Below are 17,644 nucleotides of genomic sequence, written 5' to 3'. Positions count from 1 at the left end.
ATAAATTTAATTACAATAATTTTTATTTTAACAACATACATCTAGGCTGCCTAAATATTATTAAAATTTCGTAATATTTTACGTAATGCATATAATAATTTGAAAATTTTGTATTCGACAAGAAATTAATTAAAATGTCAATTACTATTTTTTATTAATTATTCTGTTACATAGTCCTCAAATGGTACAATTTTTTTAGCAATGAAAAATATCTATAAGAAAACAAATTTAAAATATCGTATAAACAATCTTATTATAATAGACATTATTTCAGGTTGGTAGAAATTGTTACACACAATGGTGTAATTCACGGTGTTGAAAAATTGACGGGACCTGGCAATTACACAACGATTTGGATAAAAAATTAAAAATCTTAAGATCATAACAGCACTGTTAAAAATTTTTGTTCCAAATTTTATACAAAAATGTTTGAAAAAATTATCATATACAATTTTGGAAAACTAAAACACACATTTTTAAATTTAATACAAATTAAATATGTGGACCATTCCCCTTTTTTACTTCTTCTAAATTTCTAAAGATTCAATATCTTTAAAATTCTTTACCAACCGATTCATAGTATTCTTTACTTTTTGTCTCTTCACGTTTCTGTTAAATTTATGATATGTATTAAGATGTTTAAGAAATATTTAAACAATACTTTATACACAGAAGATTTTTTATGGAAAAATATTTTTCTATTGAATTTAGCAGTTTTTAAATTTTAATCTGTACAAAATAACTAACTATATTAATTAATTATATTATATCATCCAAAAAGCTGTTTTCCTCTTAACAAGTTTTGTCAAATTTAACTAATTAAACTGATTAAAAAAAATTTTAATTATTTCAATATTGCCGAAAATGTATTTATTTATAAATAATGTTTTAAACTGATTATACAGAACTATTAAACACATATGTTTGAAGCAATTTCGTATAAAAACTCAAAAAAATTTCAATTTAGTACTTTTCAATGAAAAAGTTATCAATTTGCCTACAATATTTTAAAACATATGTGTATTGAATTATTTTACAGATAAATTTTTTAATTTTTCAAACACTTTGTTATGAAAAGGTTGTAAATTTACATATTTTTCAAACTTATGTATTTGAAGTTAATCCATACAAAAATTTTTGAAAATTTCAAACACTTTTGTTTAAAAATATTGTAAACTTGCAAATCTTTCAAACATATGTATTTGAAGTTAATCCATACAAAAATTTTTGAAAATTTCAAACACTTTCGTTAGAAAATATTGTAAATTTACAAATCTTTCAAACGCGCGTTTTTGAAATTATTTCATATACAATATTTGTAAATTTTTAATCACTTTTTGTATAAAAGTATTGTAAATTTACAATCTTTTTTAACAGTGAGGGATATTTTATTCCACAAGCGTTAATTTATGTAAAAGTTTACGAAAAATAGTAGTTTAATACAAACAGATCAAAAATTTCTAACTTGATTTAAACAATAAAACTGTTCTATAAAATTTCTAAAAATTGAAAATACATTTTCAGTGACTTCATACTCTACAATCTAAAAGTACAGTAAACTGGGGCTATTAGGAACAGATTTCAACTTTAAAGTCTTGCAACTTTTTTGTGTATTGAAATATTGACTTAATTTTTTGTTTCTTTTTTTGATCTTGGCGAGCACATTGAAGGGTTAAATAATTGCCTTGATCAAAGCTGGAATTTTAAACAAAAAAAAAGAAAAAGACGCATTTTTTCGAAATTATAAAATGGGGCTATTAGGAACAAGGCGGTAAAAACCATTAGAAAACGTAGTTTAAATTAAAGAAGTTATTTTTTATTGCTCGAAAGCAAACACAGAATATAAAACAAATGTAAAAACAAAACTAAAAGAGCGAATGTGTGTTTTAAACGTTGCTGGTATCATAGTAGAGGTCGATGATGGAATCACTAGTCGTTTTTTGTGACTTGTCGGTACCAACACTCTTTTACAATTTCGAACCATCTTTGAACACTAAAAACCAAATTAGGTGATAAAAAACAAAAGAAATTACGAAAAACTTACGTTTTGACAACACACTTTAACAATTCGGAAGAAATAATTGTGTACCTTATATACCCGCCGTTTGTGAATTTTGGTTTTTGTTTCTAAAATCTTACTGTAAATACAAAATAAACGTATTTATTACTTAGTGAACTCAATAAAGTTTACCATAAGAAATCCTATTAATAAAAAACAATCACTTCGAGATGTTAAAAATGAAACAACTTACATCAGCAATCAAATGTTTTCCACGTTTGAAACTTCACTAAAACACATTAAGTCTCTTACAAGCTACTATTGTTCACAAAATATTTAATAATCACAATTATTACATTGAAAAGTGTTGCCAGTTACCGCAGCAACAATTTTTCAAAAGCAAGTAACACAGTTTATCGATAAACGGCGCCGATAGCATCAACTCCACCCGAAAACAGAATTTTGTTCCTTATAGTCCCGGTGTTCCTAATAGCCCCAGTTTACGGTACTGTTAAGTATGAATTCTAGTTAATATAAAAACGAAATTTTATGTAAATAAAGCTTTATGAAAGAAAAATTAGAAAATTAATTCTATATGACGACTATCAAACGGTTTTAGGATACTATCAATCATAATTGAGGGAGGAAGAATAATTTCCAAAAAGAAAATTAAAAAAATGTTAATTTGTCCAACGCCTTCGGGGTAATGGGATCATTGTTCACTAGGCACCAGTCGACGCCCCCCGACTATAAAATGTTTATTCAAATCTCCGTGCAATAAAATGTTAACTCAGAAATTCGTGCTGTATAATTGTTTTTAAAAATTTCATGCAATATAATGTTAACTCAAGTTGCATTCAATAAAATGTCAATTCAACCACCAGTGCAATATAATGTTATTGAAAATACTAAAAGTTTTATTTCTAGCCTTTAAATTATATGAGGTTAAAGAAAAACATAATTAGTGAATTTTTCTTGCGAAAGTGAAAAAGTTATGTTATAAATATTTTTTACTTATACTAAATTAATTAGGAAAATGAAAGAATAAAATTTATTTAATTCTAACTTTGAAAACTATTTTTATTAAAATTATAAATAGTTAAAAATATTAAAATTACTTTAACAGTCCCTTTTTTGAATTTAGTTTTCCATTTTGTAGCAGTTTTTAACGCTGTACATATATAATAACTCTTTTTTTCAACCAATTGGTCTGCTGAAGTAAAACCAAACTGTTTGTCTAAAGAGTGGAAAACTATGCAGATATTTCACCATAAAAAAATAATCTTTTATTCACCATTCTGCATTACTGACTTTTTTTATAAAAACTTAACCCATAAATAAGGAACTATACGAATATTATTGTGCTGTCAACAGTTGCAACTTCAATCTATTTAAGTAATTTAATAAATAAATTAATAATCTAATTTAACCTCATACAATTTAAAGGCTGGAAATAAAAATTTTAGTATTTTAAATAACATTGTATTGCACTGGTGGTTGAATTGACATTTTATTGAATGCAACTTGAGTTAACATTATATTGCATGAAATTTTTAAAAACAATTATACAGCACGAATTTCTGAGTTAACATTTTATTGCACGGAGATTCGAATAAACATTTTACAGTCGGGGGGCGTCGCAGTGGAGAAATGTACTATATTCCTCCACTGGCCGTTTGTCCAGTGGAGAAATGAGCGAATAAAAGACTAAAGGGTACATAATTTGTATATTGTATATAACATTAGGTAAAAAATACTATTTAGGTTTTAATTATTCTATTGAAAACACAGTTACTAACACAAAACTACTTACTAATTAACTTACTAATTTAGTTACTAACTTACTAACATAGTTACTACCCATCTTGTTAACTTAGTTACAAACTCACTAACTAACTTAGTAACTCATCATAACCTACTTACTAATATAGCGACTAATTTACTAACTTTTGAGTTCGAGAACATCTAGGCGAACATGCACATGTTCATGCACAAGTTCGTGTGTGTATAACTTTGACTGGTTCATGTTCATGTGCATGATCATTCAAATACTTTAAAGGCTGCGCAGTAGTTTTCTAAGTGTTTTACAGCTGCGCAGTAGTTTTTTGCAACTTCAGTCAGAGATTTCTTTTGATTATAACTAAAAATTTTCTTAAATTTTTTAACCTAAAAACAACGGTTTTTTAATACACACACGAACATGTGCATGAACAGGTGCATGTTCGCCTAGATGTTCTCGAACTCAAAAGCCACTCAAGAATGTACATGTGCATGTTCTTGTACACGTTCTTGTTCATGTTCTTTGTTCCAATTTCTTGTACAAGTTCACTTGCTGATCTTGTGTAGGTTCGGGTCAATGTTCCTGTAACTGATCTTGTGCAAGATCGTGTACACGATCTTGTACAAGATTTTTCAGTTGGGTAGTTACTAACTTAGTTACTAATTTTTATTTAACTAACTAACTTACTAAGTTACTAATTTACTAACTATCTTAATATCTAATTTACTAAAGAATTTACTAACTTTAAACTAACGATCGAGCATAGTTACTAACTAATTTACTAACTACCATTGTTACTAACTATGCTGCTACCTTGGCCGGTTTTCGCCGGCCTGGCGAAAAATTTATTTATTTATATATTATCACATTAATGAATTATGCTTTTACAGCACAAATGGTATTGAATGCGATGAACTATAAAACAGATCCCTGTGATGATTTCTATGATTTCGTTTGTGGTGATTGGAATAAATCTATTCAATTACCTGATTATTATTCTGTTTGGAATATTCACGAAATTTCAAAGGATATCATAATTAATAAGATAATAATATTTAATAAGATTAATAAGATATAAGATATAAGATATAAGATATAATATAAGATTATAAGATATAAGATTAATAAGATATAATTAATAAGATTCGAGGTAAATCAAATCAAATTTTATTAGATTTGTGTTGACCCCCACAGCACCAAAAGATGCCTAAAAATTTATATAATTTAAATTTTAAAAAATTAATTTAATTATTTCAATTTTCCAATTCAATAAATATTCAGCGTAAATATTTCCTGAAAATTTAAATTTAATTTTTGTGTAAATCTATGTGCCGGTCGGCTTAAGGTCTGCCATTTGTGTTATAGAACTGGCCTTTAAGTTCTCCCTACTTCGAGAGTGAGTTAAGCAATGGAATGAATGTAAATGTAACGAGAAAAGAAGAAGAAGAGTGACCTTACTTTAGTTTGAGACTCTCAATGATCGACATTTTTGTCGAATACTTTTATAAAACAGGTGTGAGAATAATTTTTAGTTCCAAGTTTATACGAATAAATTACTGTTGTTAATGTTAATTCTTGAGGTTATTCATTCGGTCTAATGAGGAACAACCTTTAATTGGCAATCTAATTGTTAATTTCCCACCACACTGGTGACCTTCCGACGCGAGTTGCTTGGAATATTCATAACCTCGCAACACGCACATTTCACATTCAACTTAATCTGAAAATATCTGGGTAACGCCAATCCATCTGAGCATCATTCGCCTACTGATTGATGAGAGGATTTTTTTCTGTTCACACCCAATATAATTTTTTGGATGCTATGATTTATCTACATTTTGTAGATTTTTGTCTACATAACCACACTTTCAACATGTACTTTCGCCATCTTTAATTCTCTAACGACAATCGACTTCAATAGTTTTTATCGTCAAACTTTCCACCGACAATGCTGGATATTGACCATATTCTTTGCTGAGACAACTCTTTACTTACCATTTTTCAACTCGGATGACCTTCGATGCAGCTGTGCCAGTCAGTTATTTGGTTCGAGGGTGAGACTTTAAACATTAAACGCCTTCAAAATTTACGCATGGGCACATTTTTATGAGCCCATGCAAAAGACCGTCTAGTGCTTTTTGGGCAGCTCCACTCAATATGGTCTTAAAGAAGGATGATCAGTGGCGACCATGCGGTGACTATCGTATAGGCTCAATTCTGTGACGGAGCCGGATCGTTATCCGGTCCCTCATTTACACGATTTTTGTGTTTAGCTCGCTGGTAAATCAATCTTTAGTAAACTCGATTTACATATGGCCTATAACCAGATCCCAATCGCTCCAGAAGATGTTACAAAGACGGCTATTATCACGCGGTTTGGACTCTTCGAGTTCACTATGATGACATTTAGCTTAAGGAATGCTAGTCAGACTTTTCAACAATACATATCTCAAGCTCTTGGGGACTTAGATTATGTATACGTATACATCGACGATATTCTCATTGCCTTAGCTAATTTTGTTGAGCATGAGAATCATCTCGATGAAGTTTTTGCCGACTGAATATTTCGGTTTACGCGTAAATGTCAGCAAGTGTAAATGCGGACAGAGCGAATTGGAGTTTTTGGGCCATATTGTTAGTCATCAAGGTTTTCGACCTACGCCTGAAAAGGTGGAAGCTATTAAATCTTATCCGAGACCAAAAACCATTACCGAACTATGTCGCTTTTTGGGTTTCCCTAATTTTTATCGTCGAAGTATTCGTTATGCGGCTCACCTATGGATCATGAGTTTCGTTATTGCCTGACGATGATTGATCGTTTTTCTAGATGGCCTGAGGCCGTTCCCATAAAAAATATTGAGGCTGCTACAATCGCACACGCATTCACGAATACCTGAATTTCGAGATTTGGAACACCCCAAACGGTGACGACCGATCAGGGCACCTAATTCGAATCCAGGCTATTCACTGCCCTGCTTCAATTTTCCGGATGTCGCAGAGTTGGTTCTCCCGGATGATTTTGCTTCAGATTCGTATTCATTTCTTAACGAATTTAAGACCCACATGCGCGAGGTCAAACCGGTGCCTGTCGATCACCACCACAAGCGCAAGATTTTTGTTTACAAGGACATGTCTACTTGTTCACATGTTTTCGTTAGACTGGTTCGAGCTCTTAAGAAATCTCTTCAATTTCCTTACGCCGGACCTAATCGAGTTGTTAACCGCTCGTCTGACCGCGTCTTTGAGATTAATGTTGATGGTTCATTTAAACAAATATCAGTTGAGAATCTCAAGCCAGCATATTCTGTCGTTGATTCGTCGGAAATTGCTGAATCAAGTTTGTCATCAACAATACCTGTTAATTTAAATTTCAATAAAAACAATCCTTCTGAATTTGTTGAATCAGGTTTGTTGTCGTCAATTCCTGTTAACATTGAATTTAATAAAAGTGATTCAACGTGTTCTCCGGGATTTTCAAAGAGTGAATTTAGTGATCCGTCGAAGGTCTCCAGACGTGAAAGTCAGGTCTGCCATTTGTGCTATAGAACTGGCCTTTAAGTTCTCCCCACTTCGAGAGTGAGTTAAGCAATGGAATGAATGTAAATGTGAGTGACCTTACTTTAGTTTGAGACACCCAATGATCGACATTTTAGTCGAATACTTTTATAAAACAGTTGTGAGAATAATTTTTAGTTCCAAGTTTATAAGAATAAAATACTGTTGTTAATGTTAATTCTTGTGGTTATTCATTCGGTCTAATGCGGAACGACCTTTAATTGGCAATCTAATTGTCAATTTCCCACATCTATTTAGGCCAAAATAAAATTTTTAAATGTTTAAATTTAAATATTTGTCACATTAATTTCTTAATTACTTCTTTTTAATTATAGATATTTTAGAAAATGAAAACATTCATTCTCATAGGCGATTACTTTCAATGGAAAGGAAATATTTTCATGCATGCATGAATGTTAGTAAGTATCATTAAATAAATATATCAAGAAACAAATAGCTGCACAAAGTAATTGTGTTCAGAAGTAAAGAGTGTTCCATATATTAAGTCATAAAGTTCAAACAATTTGTGACAATCTGCAGAAAAAATGTCAGTAATGTATGTAATAGAGTGCGACATTGGGATTTATTTAAATAACTTTTTTAATTAACAAAATAAGAAAAATGTTGTTAAAATTTTTGAAGCGTCTCGTCTTTATGAATTTTTAGCAAAAAAGTAAACTTAATTATCTTGGACCGTTTAAAAGATATGAACATTTAAACAATTTTGAGCAATTGTTGTAACTTTTAAATAAACAATTGATTTTACTTAAAAAATTGATTTTCTAAAACTTTAGACCAACAAATGTAATACTACCAAGTTTACTAATCTAGTGGTTATAACTAAAATTACCTTAAAAATCAAAATTTAAAAAAATGCATTACTGTGTTTCAACTTAGAAAATGTGATGAAAGATATGTCTATGTAAGATCTGAAGAAATGTAAAAAGGGCGTCCAAAAGACGTCTTTAAGACGTACTTTAGGCGTCCCTGTGCCCACTGGGTTATTTTAAGACAAAAACTAAAAAAAATCGGTGGAGGAATACTGTAATTATATTGATTTTTATTGTTATTTATTTATTATAGCATACTCGCTAGAAACAGAAGGATATTTATACCAAGCTATGGTTCGAGGAAGCGAGGAAGCAGGTCCTAATTGGCAAAATGTGGCTGAATTCTATGCTAATAGAATTGGTGAAATTTCTCTTTTTCATGTTACACTAGGACCTAACAACGAATTGGAAGTAAGATAACGTTTTGTCGTTTAAATTTAAAACAGAAAAATTTAATAATAAATTAAGAACTTTAAGTTAACTTTGACGTAAGATTTTTGTATTATCTTAAGAAGTGTTATTTTATTTTAATAAAATTAGAATAATAATATTGTAACTATATCCCCTTTCATTAGACATTTGAAATTAAAAAGAAAAAAAACATTTTATTTAGATTCTTAGACCATCCCAGACGGTATCAAACCTATTGGCATTCCAGGCCATAAGTGGATTTATTGATATATATTTGGCAAATCAGAACGGTGCTTTATGGTTTCATGAAATGCGAGCAACTGATGATATGTTTAAGAGAGATTTTAAACGTTTTGTACAGCTTATGTCAGAGGTATTATGATTTTTGATGAGTTTGATACTTTATTCGTATATTTATAGATATATTTACTTGTGTAAAGTTTCATTATTCTAAGTTTTATATTTCAGTCTTTTCACTGAAAACTAATTTATATAATTAATTTTAAAGGAAGTACATGATATAGAATGGCCATTGATTCCAGTTAATATTGGCAGATTTCAAGAAATGTATGATGAATCTTGCCTCTCTCCAAATTCTGTAACGCAGGTAACTGTAAATGTTTTTAGCTTTGGTTCTTTGTTTTACAGAAAATTAATTAATTTTGGCGACTATGGTAGTAGAAAATTTGACAACTTTCTTTTATATTTCTCAGATAAATTGGTTACATTTTCTTAGAATACTTGCGGGTCAGTCTGGTGACATGCTCACAAATTTGCACACCATATATATTGATTGGTCATATTTGAAAAAAATGTGTAAAGCATTAAGTTCAACATCAAACGACGTAATTGGTAATTGTATTTCTTGCAATTAGCACAACATTGGTATTAAGGTCACTTTCTGGTTCAGATTGGTCCAAAAATTTAATTGGTAGAAAAACACACTTTTCATGACTTATTAACAGTTCATTATATTGTACCGATTCAGATCAACGTCAAAAAATATACCATTTGAGGCTGAAGTCCCATGACAGCGTTTTGCGTTGCGTTTTGTAACTAGGCAATGAGTGCAAATAGAGCAAACATATATCTCTATCTCTCTCACACTCATGGCCTAGTTGCAAAACGCAACGCAAAACGCAGTCATGGGACTCCAGCCTGACGCCTTTTCGACGATGCAAAAATTTGTTTTTTAGGTTATCTGTACAACTCACTGTATTTTTTCATAAAATAATAATTTATTTTACGCTTTGATAATTATTATTATTAGATGATTTTATACTCTTAGTACTTTCATATTCTTTACATATTTTAAATTCATCACCAACATACAGATGATTTTCAAACAGATCCGTGAAAACTAATTTCTCCTTGGGTGATAAAGAAGGAAATTTTTTCGAAAACTTACTGCACTTATGGCAGATTAAATGAAAAATTATCAATAGATTTTTATTATTTTTTAATAAAATAAGAAACGTACATTATGTACTAACAAAAAATTGTCTTTACTTAATTACGTTTTCTGTAAAAGAACTATAAAAAAATTCTCAGAATTGCATCTTGTCAACAAAGAAACAGAAAATTCATGGGGTAAAATGAATTGAGTCATTTTTATTTGCTGAATGGATAAATTTGTTATTTTACATTTTTTAAAAATATTTTCAGTACTATGTATTCCTTGCTTAATTCAAACAGTACAGTAGGTTGCAAAAATGCCTTCCTAGTAAAAACGTGTCGCACTCATATGTTCCCATGGAAACATATGAGTGCGACACGTTCAAACTAAGAAGGCATAATTGAAACCTACTGTACAAGTTTCAAAAAAATATTAATAGTTTTCATTTATACTATTAAAAAATGCAATAAAAATGTAAATAAAAACATTTTTAACTATTGGTCATATTTTGCTGATATATCTGGAATTTATTTAATTTAACATTTTATCAGAGCCTTTTACATCAAAGATTTTAATATTTTCTGTTTAAAATCTAATTAGGGGAGGATGGGGCAAGGATAGTTAGGTAAGACCTTTTCGGATCTAGCGGCCAAACTTGATTATGTATCTGCAAATGAAAAGTATTTTTGGAAAGCCTGGTTATTTGGCTATAATTTTGCTGTACATTATTTTACTGTAGACTCAAATCCCTACGAGATACGAATGAAAAAGTAAACAAAAATTAAGGGGATAGTTAAAAGAATTCGAATGCCAAAAATGTTATAGAAAATCAGTAAATTTTTGTTTTTTTTTATTTTACTGGTTTTAGACTATTCAATATTGATATCCCAAGTATTAAAAATATGTATGGAACATTTTCTGAATTGCAATTATTATATTAAAATTCATCTGAACTAGAATCAGAAGTTTAAACAATTTTTTTCAGACGACCACCAATTTCTTGGTCATAAGCTTCGTTTTCCGTATATAATTACGCACCATTATGTATATCAACCTAAAAAGAACAATTAAACACTTTTTTAAAATTTTCAATGGTATTAACACGCTTTTACCGTGCCGTATTATCTCTAACTATCCTTGCCCCATGAGTCCATATTTCAGTTTTTTCTAAATTTTAAGGAACGACGTGAATTAATTTGAAAATAAATACGATATTCGTGTTTAGCAGGAAATTCCACTCCGGAAAACATTTTACGTAAAAAATATTCTGAAATTCTAATGTAGAAAACAATATGATAAACATTACGTTGACATTTTAGCAAAACAGACTTTTTTCAAAAATAATCTCCCAACTTCGCAAATGGTGACAGATTGACTTGCAATTTTTACAATCATCTTTTAGTGTTAAAACGCGAATATACTATGAATTACGCGATTTTTGAGCAAGCCGTCTAAGCATAACAGCAACTAACTATCCTTGCCCCTTAACTATCCTTGCCCCATCCTCCCCTAATATTAAAAAATAATAATAAAACTGTCTCACGTCAAAAAAAATTTGGAATGATAACTAAAATCGAATGACCAACTTCTCGTCATTGTACAGACAACCTGACAACAAATTTTTGCTTCGTCGAAAAAGCTTTCTTCCTCTGTAAAAAAAAGTATTGGGAGGTACGGGATTCCGCATTGCGAGTGCCAACCTGACAATGTGGTATTCGCGAAATACCGCATTGGGTGCCGGGGTGAATACGGAAATCAAGGGGTCCCAATGCGGTGCAAGTTTTAAGCTTAAAAAAAGAAAATACTTGACAGGAGTAAATAATGAAAGGCAGTGGAGAAAAATGCGAGTTAAAGGAATAAGAAAATACTAATAGTGAGTGTAAAATTGAAACTTTAAGAAAAAAAGTTTAGATGAACTGTAAAATATGGGCCCATTGCGGCATAGGCTGATTTCAATGCGCCACAGGAAAAGCAACTTTGACTGGTTTGAATGACATGAAATAGGTCAACAAAAATTTTCTAACACATTTGTCTCCGTACACAGACACTTGTCACTAAATCTGCCAACGTACAATTGGTAAGCATCTTCTAAATTAAAATAATCAAAAATATTGTTTAGATTTATGCAGAAACGCGGTTATAAAATAAAAAACTGGAAAGTAATGTAATGCAAATCATATGTCAGCTGGGCCACTGTGTTCGCTCTGCTTGCTTCTGACTCATATTTGACAGTTCAACTTACCTTCTTTTCTTAAAGTTTCATTTTTACATTCACTATTATTATTTTCTCATTCCTTTAACTCGCATATTTATCCACTGACACTAATTATTTCCTCCTGTCACGTATTTTTGTTTTTTTAAAGCTTAAAACTTGCACCGCATTGGGACCCCTTGATTTCCGTATTCACCACGACCCCAATGCGGTATTTCGCGAATACCGCATTGGCAGGTTGACACTCGCAATACGGAATCCCGTACCTACCAATACTTTTTTTACAGGGTCACCATTCGCTCGAAAGGGTACGCTTTTTACTGCTCAGAAATCGCACCGAAGGGCCTGTTTTTCGTTGTTGATATGAATTGGTACACTCTTCCTCCCAAGCGACGAGCAATACATTTTAAAGTGATATAATATATATCTTTTAGTTCGATATTTGCAGTTTAATTTTGAAGTAGATCAAAACATATTATTTTATGTTAACGGGCTGTTGGCAAATATGGGGTATAATGAAAGGTATGTATTAGAGTATTTATTAGAAATAACGCACTTTCTTACACTGAAATAGATTAAAGTTTTTTAAATTTTGAATTTTATTATTCGAGGAAGTTTGATTTACAAATTATTAAAAAATTATTTTTAAAAAACAAGTTTTAAGAACGTTTGATGGTCTCTGAAATTTCTATAAGTTATGTGCGAACTACAGTTATCGCCCTCTGCGAACCGAACTGTTCGAATTTTTTCGCTTAGTTCGAATGTCGAGAATTCGACATTTCGGCGCCCCAAAACCAAACAAAACTCGGTTCGAATCGAATTTTGCACAGCTTTAGAAAATATACTTAAAAACGAGAATTTTGAATTAATCTGAATACACAAATTTACCTCATATAGAATTTTAAGATGATTCACATTTTAGGCAAGTTAAAACCTATGAAATTGGCTGGTTTTAATAAAAAATTTAGGGGGAAATGGGTCAAAAGTACTAAAAGATGGGCAAATATTATTTTTGAAATATCTTCTTTATTTTCAAACCAATCCAATCAATTTTTTATTTTGTTGTCCGCCATATTGGATCCGCCATTTTGAATTTTGAAAAGCTAATGTCAGATTCTTAATCAGCGACCACAAAAACTCCAGAGTATTATGTTTCAATTCAATCCAATCAATTATTTATTTTGGCGTCCGCCATATTGGATCCGCCATTTTGAATTTTAGAAAACGAATGTCATATTCGTAATCAGCGACCTCGAAAACCCCCGAGTAACCGGTTTCAGGAACATTTAAGAAGTTTTGAATTACTTTTTTTAAGTTGCGCATATATGCGTCAGCGACAGTCAACGGGTCAAACTGGCGAGTGACATATTTGTTGGGTGATAACTGTTTCTCGCACATAATCTAAAAATTTAAGAGACCATCGAACACATACTTAGAAGTGTGCAAAAGTGTACTTTTCTGCACACTTTTTTGTATTCAGTATATATACACTATAATCAACATAAAATTATATTTATTGATTAAAACAGTATAAAAATTACATTTTTGGTAAACAGGTGTTACACAAAGCACTGTGTACACCTTATGCGGAATGTCACTTTTCCGCACTTGGTGCATAATGTACTATCGTTTTGAATTTAATATAATATTTTTTATATAGAAATTATCTTCTAGAAGATTCTTTAAATTTGGAAATTTACATTTTTTAACATTTAATATGAATCTTTTTCAAAATAGATCGTATAATTGCATTCTCAAAATGCCATTATCAACAGGGTATTATAATGTTCTGTCGTCTGAGGAAAATATTTCTCCCAAATTTTCTTATGTAAGTTAAGATATGTGTACGTGCGTGATGAAAGGCCTACTTTGTCACTATTGAATTTCTGTATAAATATTATCATTATCTTGATTAGACGTTTAGCACATTGAATAGACTGGAATCCTCTAGGTGAAAAATTTGCAAAGTTTTGTACGGATTCAATTATGAAAGCACCTAATTTAGAGAAAATTAAATTCAAATCATTCATTAGTTCCAATGTTAATTAAAAATTAAAAGTAGAGTACTAGAAGTTTTAATTACAATTACCAGTATGTCACTTTTCACGTGAATGTACACGCATATAACAATACCTTATTTATCATAATTAGAAATTTTTAATATTTACGATTTATTATAACTGCATTAGCTAACAAAATTACTTGATGTCATGAAATCGGAATTGAATGAACAAATTCAAAATAGTTGGTTTGAAGATGGTTTAAAATCTAAAGCAGAAACTGTTGTAAACGGAATTCATCTTTGGTTTAGTAATATGGGTTTTCCTATGACAAGAAGGGAAATAGAATCAATTTCATACAATGTAAGAATATACTTTATAGTAAAAATTTAATTCTAACGAAAAGTAAACATTCTAAATCTATTGAGTACGTTAATGTTGAAATTTTTACAGTTTGAAGTTGATAATACTGCTTTGGGAAATTTGATCAATTATAAAAGAGCTCAAACGGTGCACAAATTTAATCTCTTTTTAACTACCACGACAAAAAGAAGGTATAAATTTAATTTTTGGTTCTTAAATTCTTGTGTTGTATATTTTCACTTTTACATTAGGCGAGCAAAGTAGTAATTTTTCTTTAGATTTTGTAAGTAAATAAATATAACATATAATAACAATAAGAAACATATTTTTAATAGAAATAAAAGAGACATAGAAATGAATGCATTTTACATGCCTAGGAGAAATCTTATGGGTGAGTTAAATCAAAAAATGATACCATAGGCACATAAAGAAAGTGGGATACATTTTTTACAATATGATATTTGTTATATTCCAGTGATGTCGCCTGCATTCTTATTTCCACCCTTTTTCCATACAAATGCACCAGTGTGAGTTGTTTAGATATTTTTAATAAGGAAAATCATAAATGTGTATTATAATTTATATGTAAAATTTAATTTTAATAGAGCCTATAACTTTGGGCGATTGGGGTTTATAATTGGCCACGAAATTTCTCATGCTTTCGATTATAAACGTCTTATACCAATTTTAGGGTGTAAGTATATGTTTATATTTGCTATGTAATTGAAAAAAATATTAAAGTTCTAAGAACCAGAAAAAAAGTTATTCACGAGATTCTTTTGAACGAAAGCTTTTTGAAATATTAAACTGATTTAATAACAGTTGTACATTGTGCTTAGATAATGCTGAAAATGCAAGAGAGTTTTCTGAGGATCTACGTGATAAATTGGATTGTTTTACAGACCAGTTCGACGGTCTTAATATGGTGTGCATAATAAAAATTCCTTATTGGTTTACTTTTATTTAACATTATTAATGATACTGTAAAATTTGTTCGATTAATTGCAATTTCTTTGAAAAGGCTATATTTATATAATCTTATATTGAATGTTAAAATTTGTATTTTTTTAATTTAAAAATATTCTTTAAAACATTACAATGTAGGAAAGTGGTTATAATACTTTGATTGAAAATATTGCTGATACACAAGGATTGAAACTGGCATTTAGAGCAATGAGACGACTTATTATGGCATATCCACATATACAAGATCAAAGATTAGGAAATCTCGATGCTTTTCATACAAGAAAATTGTTTTTTATAGCCTTTGCAAATGTGAATATTACCACTTTATATTTTTAGAAACAAAGAAAAATTTATGTTTAGAATTTTTTTTAAATTAAACTGGTTTCTTCATGTAATACATTAAAAACTATGAATAAATAAATTTATAAAAATTGTTTTAAATGTTTTTGTAGCTTTTTTGTGAAAGTGGGGTAGACCCATATGTATCCGCAACTCATTCACCAGCCAAGTTAAGAGTTATTGGAACATTACAAAATATGAAAGAATTTGCAACGACATTTAAATGCGCTAGAGGACGACCAATGAATCCACGTGGGGAAAGATGCGACTTCTGGAAATACTAAAAATCTTTTTTCTAATTTTTTAGCTTTAATATAATTATAAAGCAGTGTTACCAGAAAGATATAAATAAAAAATGCTTGAAATTTACTTTATCTTACTTGCACGGAGAGAAAAAGTAAGCCTTTTTAATATGAAAATGGTTCACACTTTTCTAGCTCGAACTTTTACTACGCTTAAAGCAAGAATTCAACTGTTTTTAGTATGAGAATATTTCATAGTTAAAGAGAGTGTCAAACCTACTCTTATAGAAAGAAATTAACACTCGAAAAGCGCAGTAGCGCCACGCGAGAAACGTAAGTAACACAAGCCTACTACGATTGCAAGAGATTCATGCTTTTTCGGTATGTTACTCATAGAACTGACGCATGAAACTCCTCCAATCGTAGTAGGCTTGTGTACCTACGTTTATTGCTAGAATTTTCTAACTGAAATCGCGCGCGTGAAAGTTTCATGCATTAAACGTGCGCCTCTTCATACTATATTAAACGTTTACTTTTTCTCTCCGTGTGCATACTTAATTTAAAAAATTTCCTATAAATTGTTTCATATGGATGGGGCTTTCTCCACAATATTTTCATTAAAAAATTTTATTTTTTTAGTGTAGGAGTTATTCTTAGCTTGATGGTTGTTTAACGACATTTGCGCATCAGGCTAATTTCTTAAGGGGTTGTGCGCACGATGCGCACTGCAAGGGCCTGCCAGGGTTGTTTTGGGTCCTTGCTGTCAAGGGACCACACTGTCGTTGAGACCCCCTGCTAGAGCGGATCGTTTTTAGTTTCATTAATCGTGATCTTGTAACAGTACAATAAATTGTGAACAGTTGAATTAAAATTAAAAGTTAATAATAATTATTTATAACCTTATCATCTCTACAGATCAGAAGTGGGATACACACACGTGCTTGTGTATCATTAACTGTCAATCGGTTAATTGTGTAATAGAGGTGCAAAAAATAACGGGAACATTACTAAACACGTTAGATTTGTGTGTGAAAAGTGCTCCAGTGGAAGTTAAAAGTTAGTGACAATGCCTTCTAGCAGACGGAACCGATCCAGATCAGACAGGAGAGATGGACATCGGCGGGATCGTTCGAGATCTCGTTCCCGAGATAGGGCTTCACGGATTCGTGATAGGGTATCACGCATGCATGAACGGATGTCTCGTTCGCGGGAAAGATCATCGCACATACGTGATCGGTCCCCGCACAGGATGTCGTGGAATAGCAGCCGAGCGAGTGGTGAGTCCGATTTTGCGAGATTGACGGAGGTGCTATCAGGTATTGTGCAGTTAGGTTCGAGAAAGTCAAATAAATATATTAACGAGAAAATATTACCGGAGTTTGATCCGGCAAGTAGAGATTTGTCAGCATCAGAGTGGCTAGATAAAATTAGCATGTTTGGGTCAATGTATGATTGGGATGAGGCTTAAAAGTTATATATGGGCATATTAAAATTACGTGGTAACGCGAAAGCTTGGTTTGATGGGCTTAAAACGCCGCTGGTATCTTGGGA

At 30.8% G+C, this 17,644-nt stretch overlaps 1 protein-coding gene across 2 annotated transcripts in view; it reads left to right on the top strand.

Moving 5' to 3' along the window:
* LOC122507491 (membrane metallo-endopeptidase-like 1) overlaps window positions 1-16,220 on the top strand; it is a 45,869-nt gene extending 29,649 nt beyond the window's left edge. For both annotated transcript variants that reach the window (XM_043620238.1, XM_043620239.1), the window contains exons 3-17: window positions 7,670-7,753; window positions 8,418-8,575; window positions 8,778-8,948; window positions 9,084-9,182; window positions 9,289-9,427; window positions 12,618-12,705; window positions 13,921-14,011; window positions 14,373-14,546; window positions 14,637-14,737; window positions 14,882-14,937; window positions 15,022-15,073; window positions 15,152-15,240; window positions 15,386-15,471; window positions 15,651-15,821; window positions 15,965-16,220. In XM_043620238.1, the coding sequence (XP_043476173.1) occupies window positions 7,670-7,753; window positions 8,418-8,575; window positions 8,778-8,948; window positions 9,084-9,182; window positions 9,289-9,427; window positions 12,618-12,705; window positions 13,921-14,011; window positions 14,373-14,546; window positions 14,637-14,737; window positions 14,882-14,937; window positions 15,022-15,073; window positions 15,152-15,240; window positions 15,386-15,471; window positions 15,651-15,821; window positions 15,965-16,135 (1,730 nt within the window). In that variant the 3' untranslated portion in view covers window positions 16,136-16,220. The remainder of the gene's footprint in view (window positions 1-7,669; window positions 7,754-8,417; window positions 8,576-8,777; window positions 8,949-9,083; window positions 9,183-9,288; window positions 9,428-12,617; window positions 12,706-13,920; window positions 14,012-14,372; window positions 14,547-14,636; window positions 14,738-14,881; window positions 14,938-15,021; window positions 15,074-15,151; window positions 15,241-15,385; window positions 15,472-15,650; window positions 15,822-15,964) is intronic.
* Window positions 16,221-17,644: the final 1,424 nt, after the last annotated feature.

This window comes from Leptopilina heterotoma, unplaced genomic scaffold (genome assembly GCF_015476425.1).
Source record: "Leptopilina heterotoma isolate Lh14 unplaced genomic scaffold, ASM1547642v1 Lhet_47, whole genome shotgun sequence".
Lineage (NCBI taxonomy): Eukaryota > Metazoa > Arthropoda > Insecta > Hymenoptera > Figitidae > Leptopilina > Leptopilina heterotoma.
The sequence above is the reverse complement of the archived record's forward strand: the minus strand, read 5'-3'. Positions and strand labels throughout refer to the sequence as shown.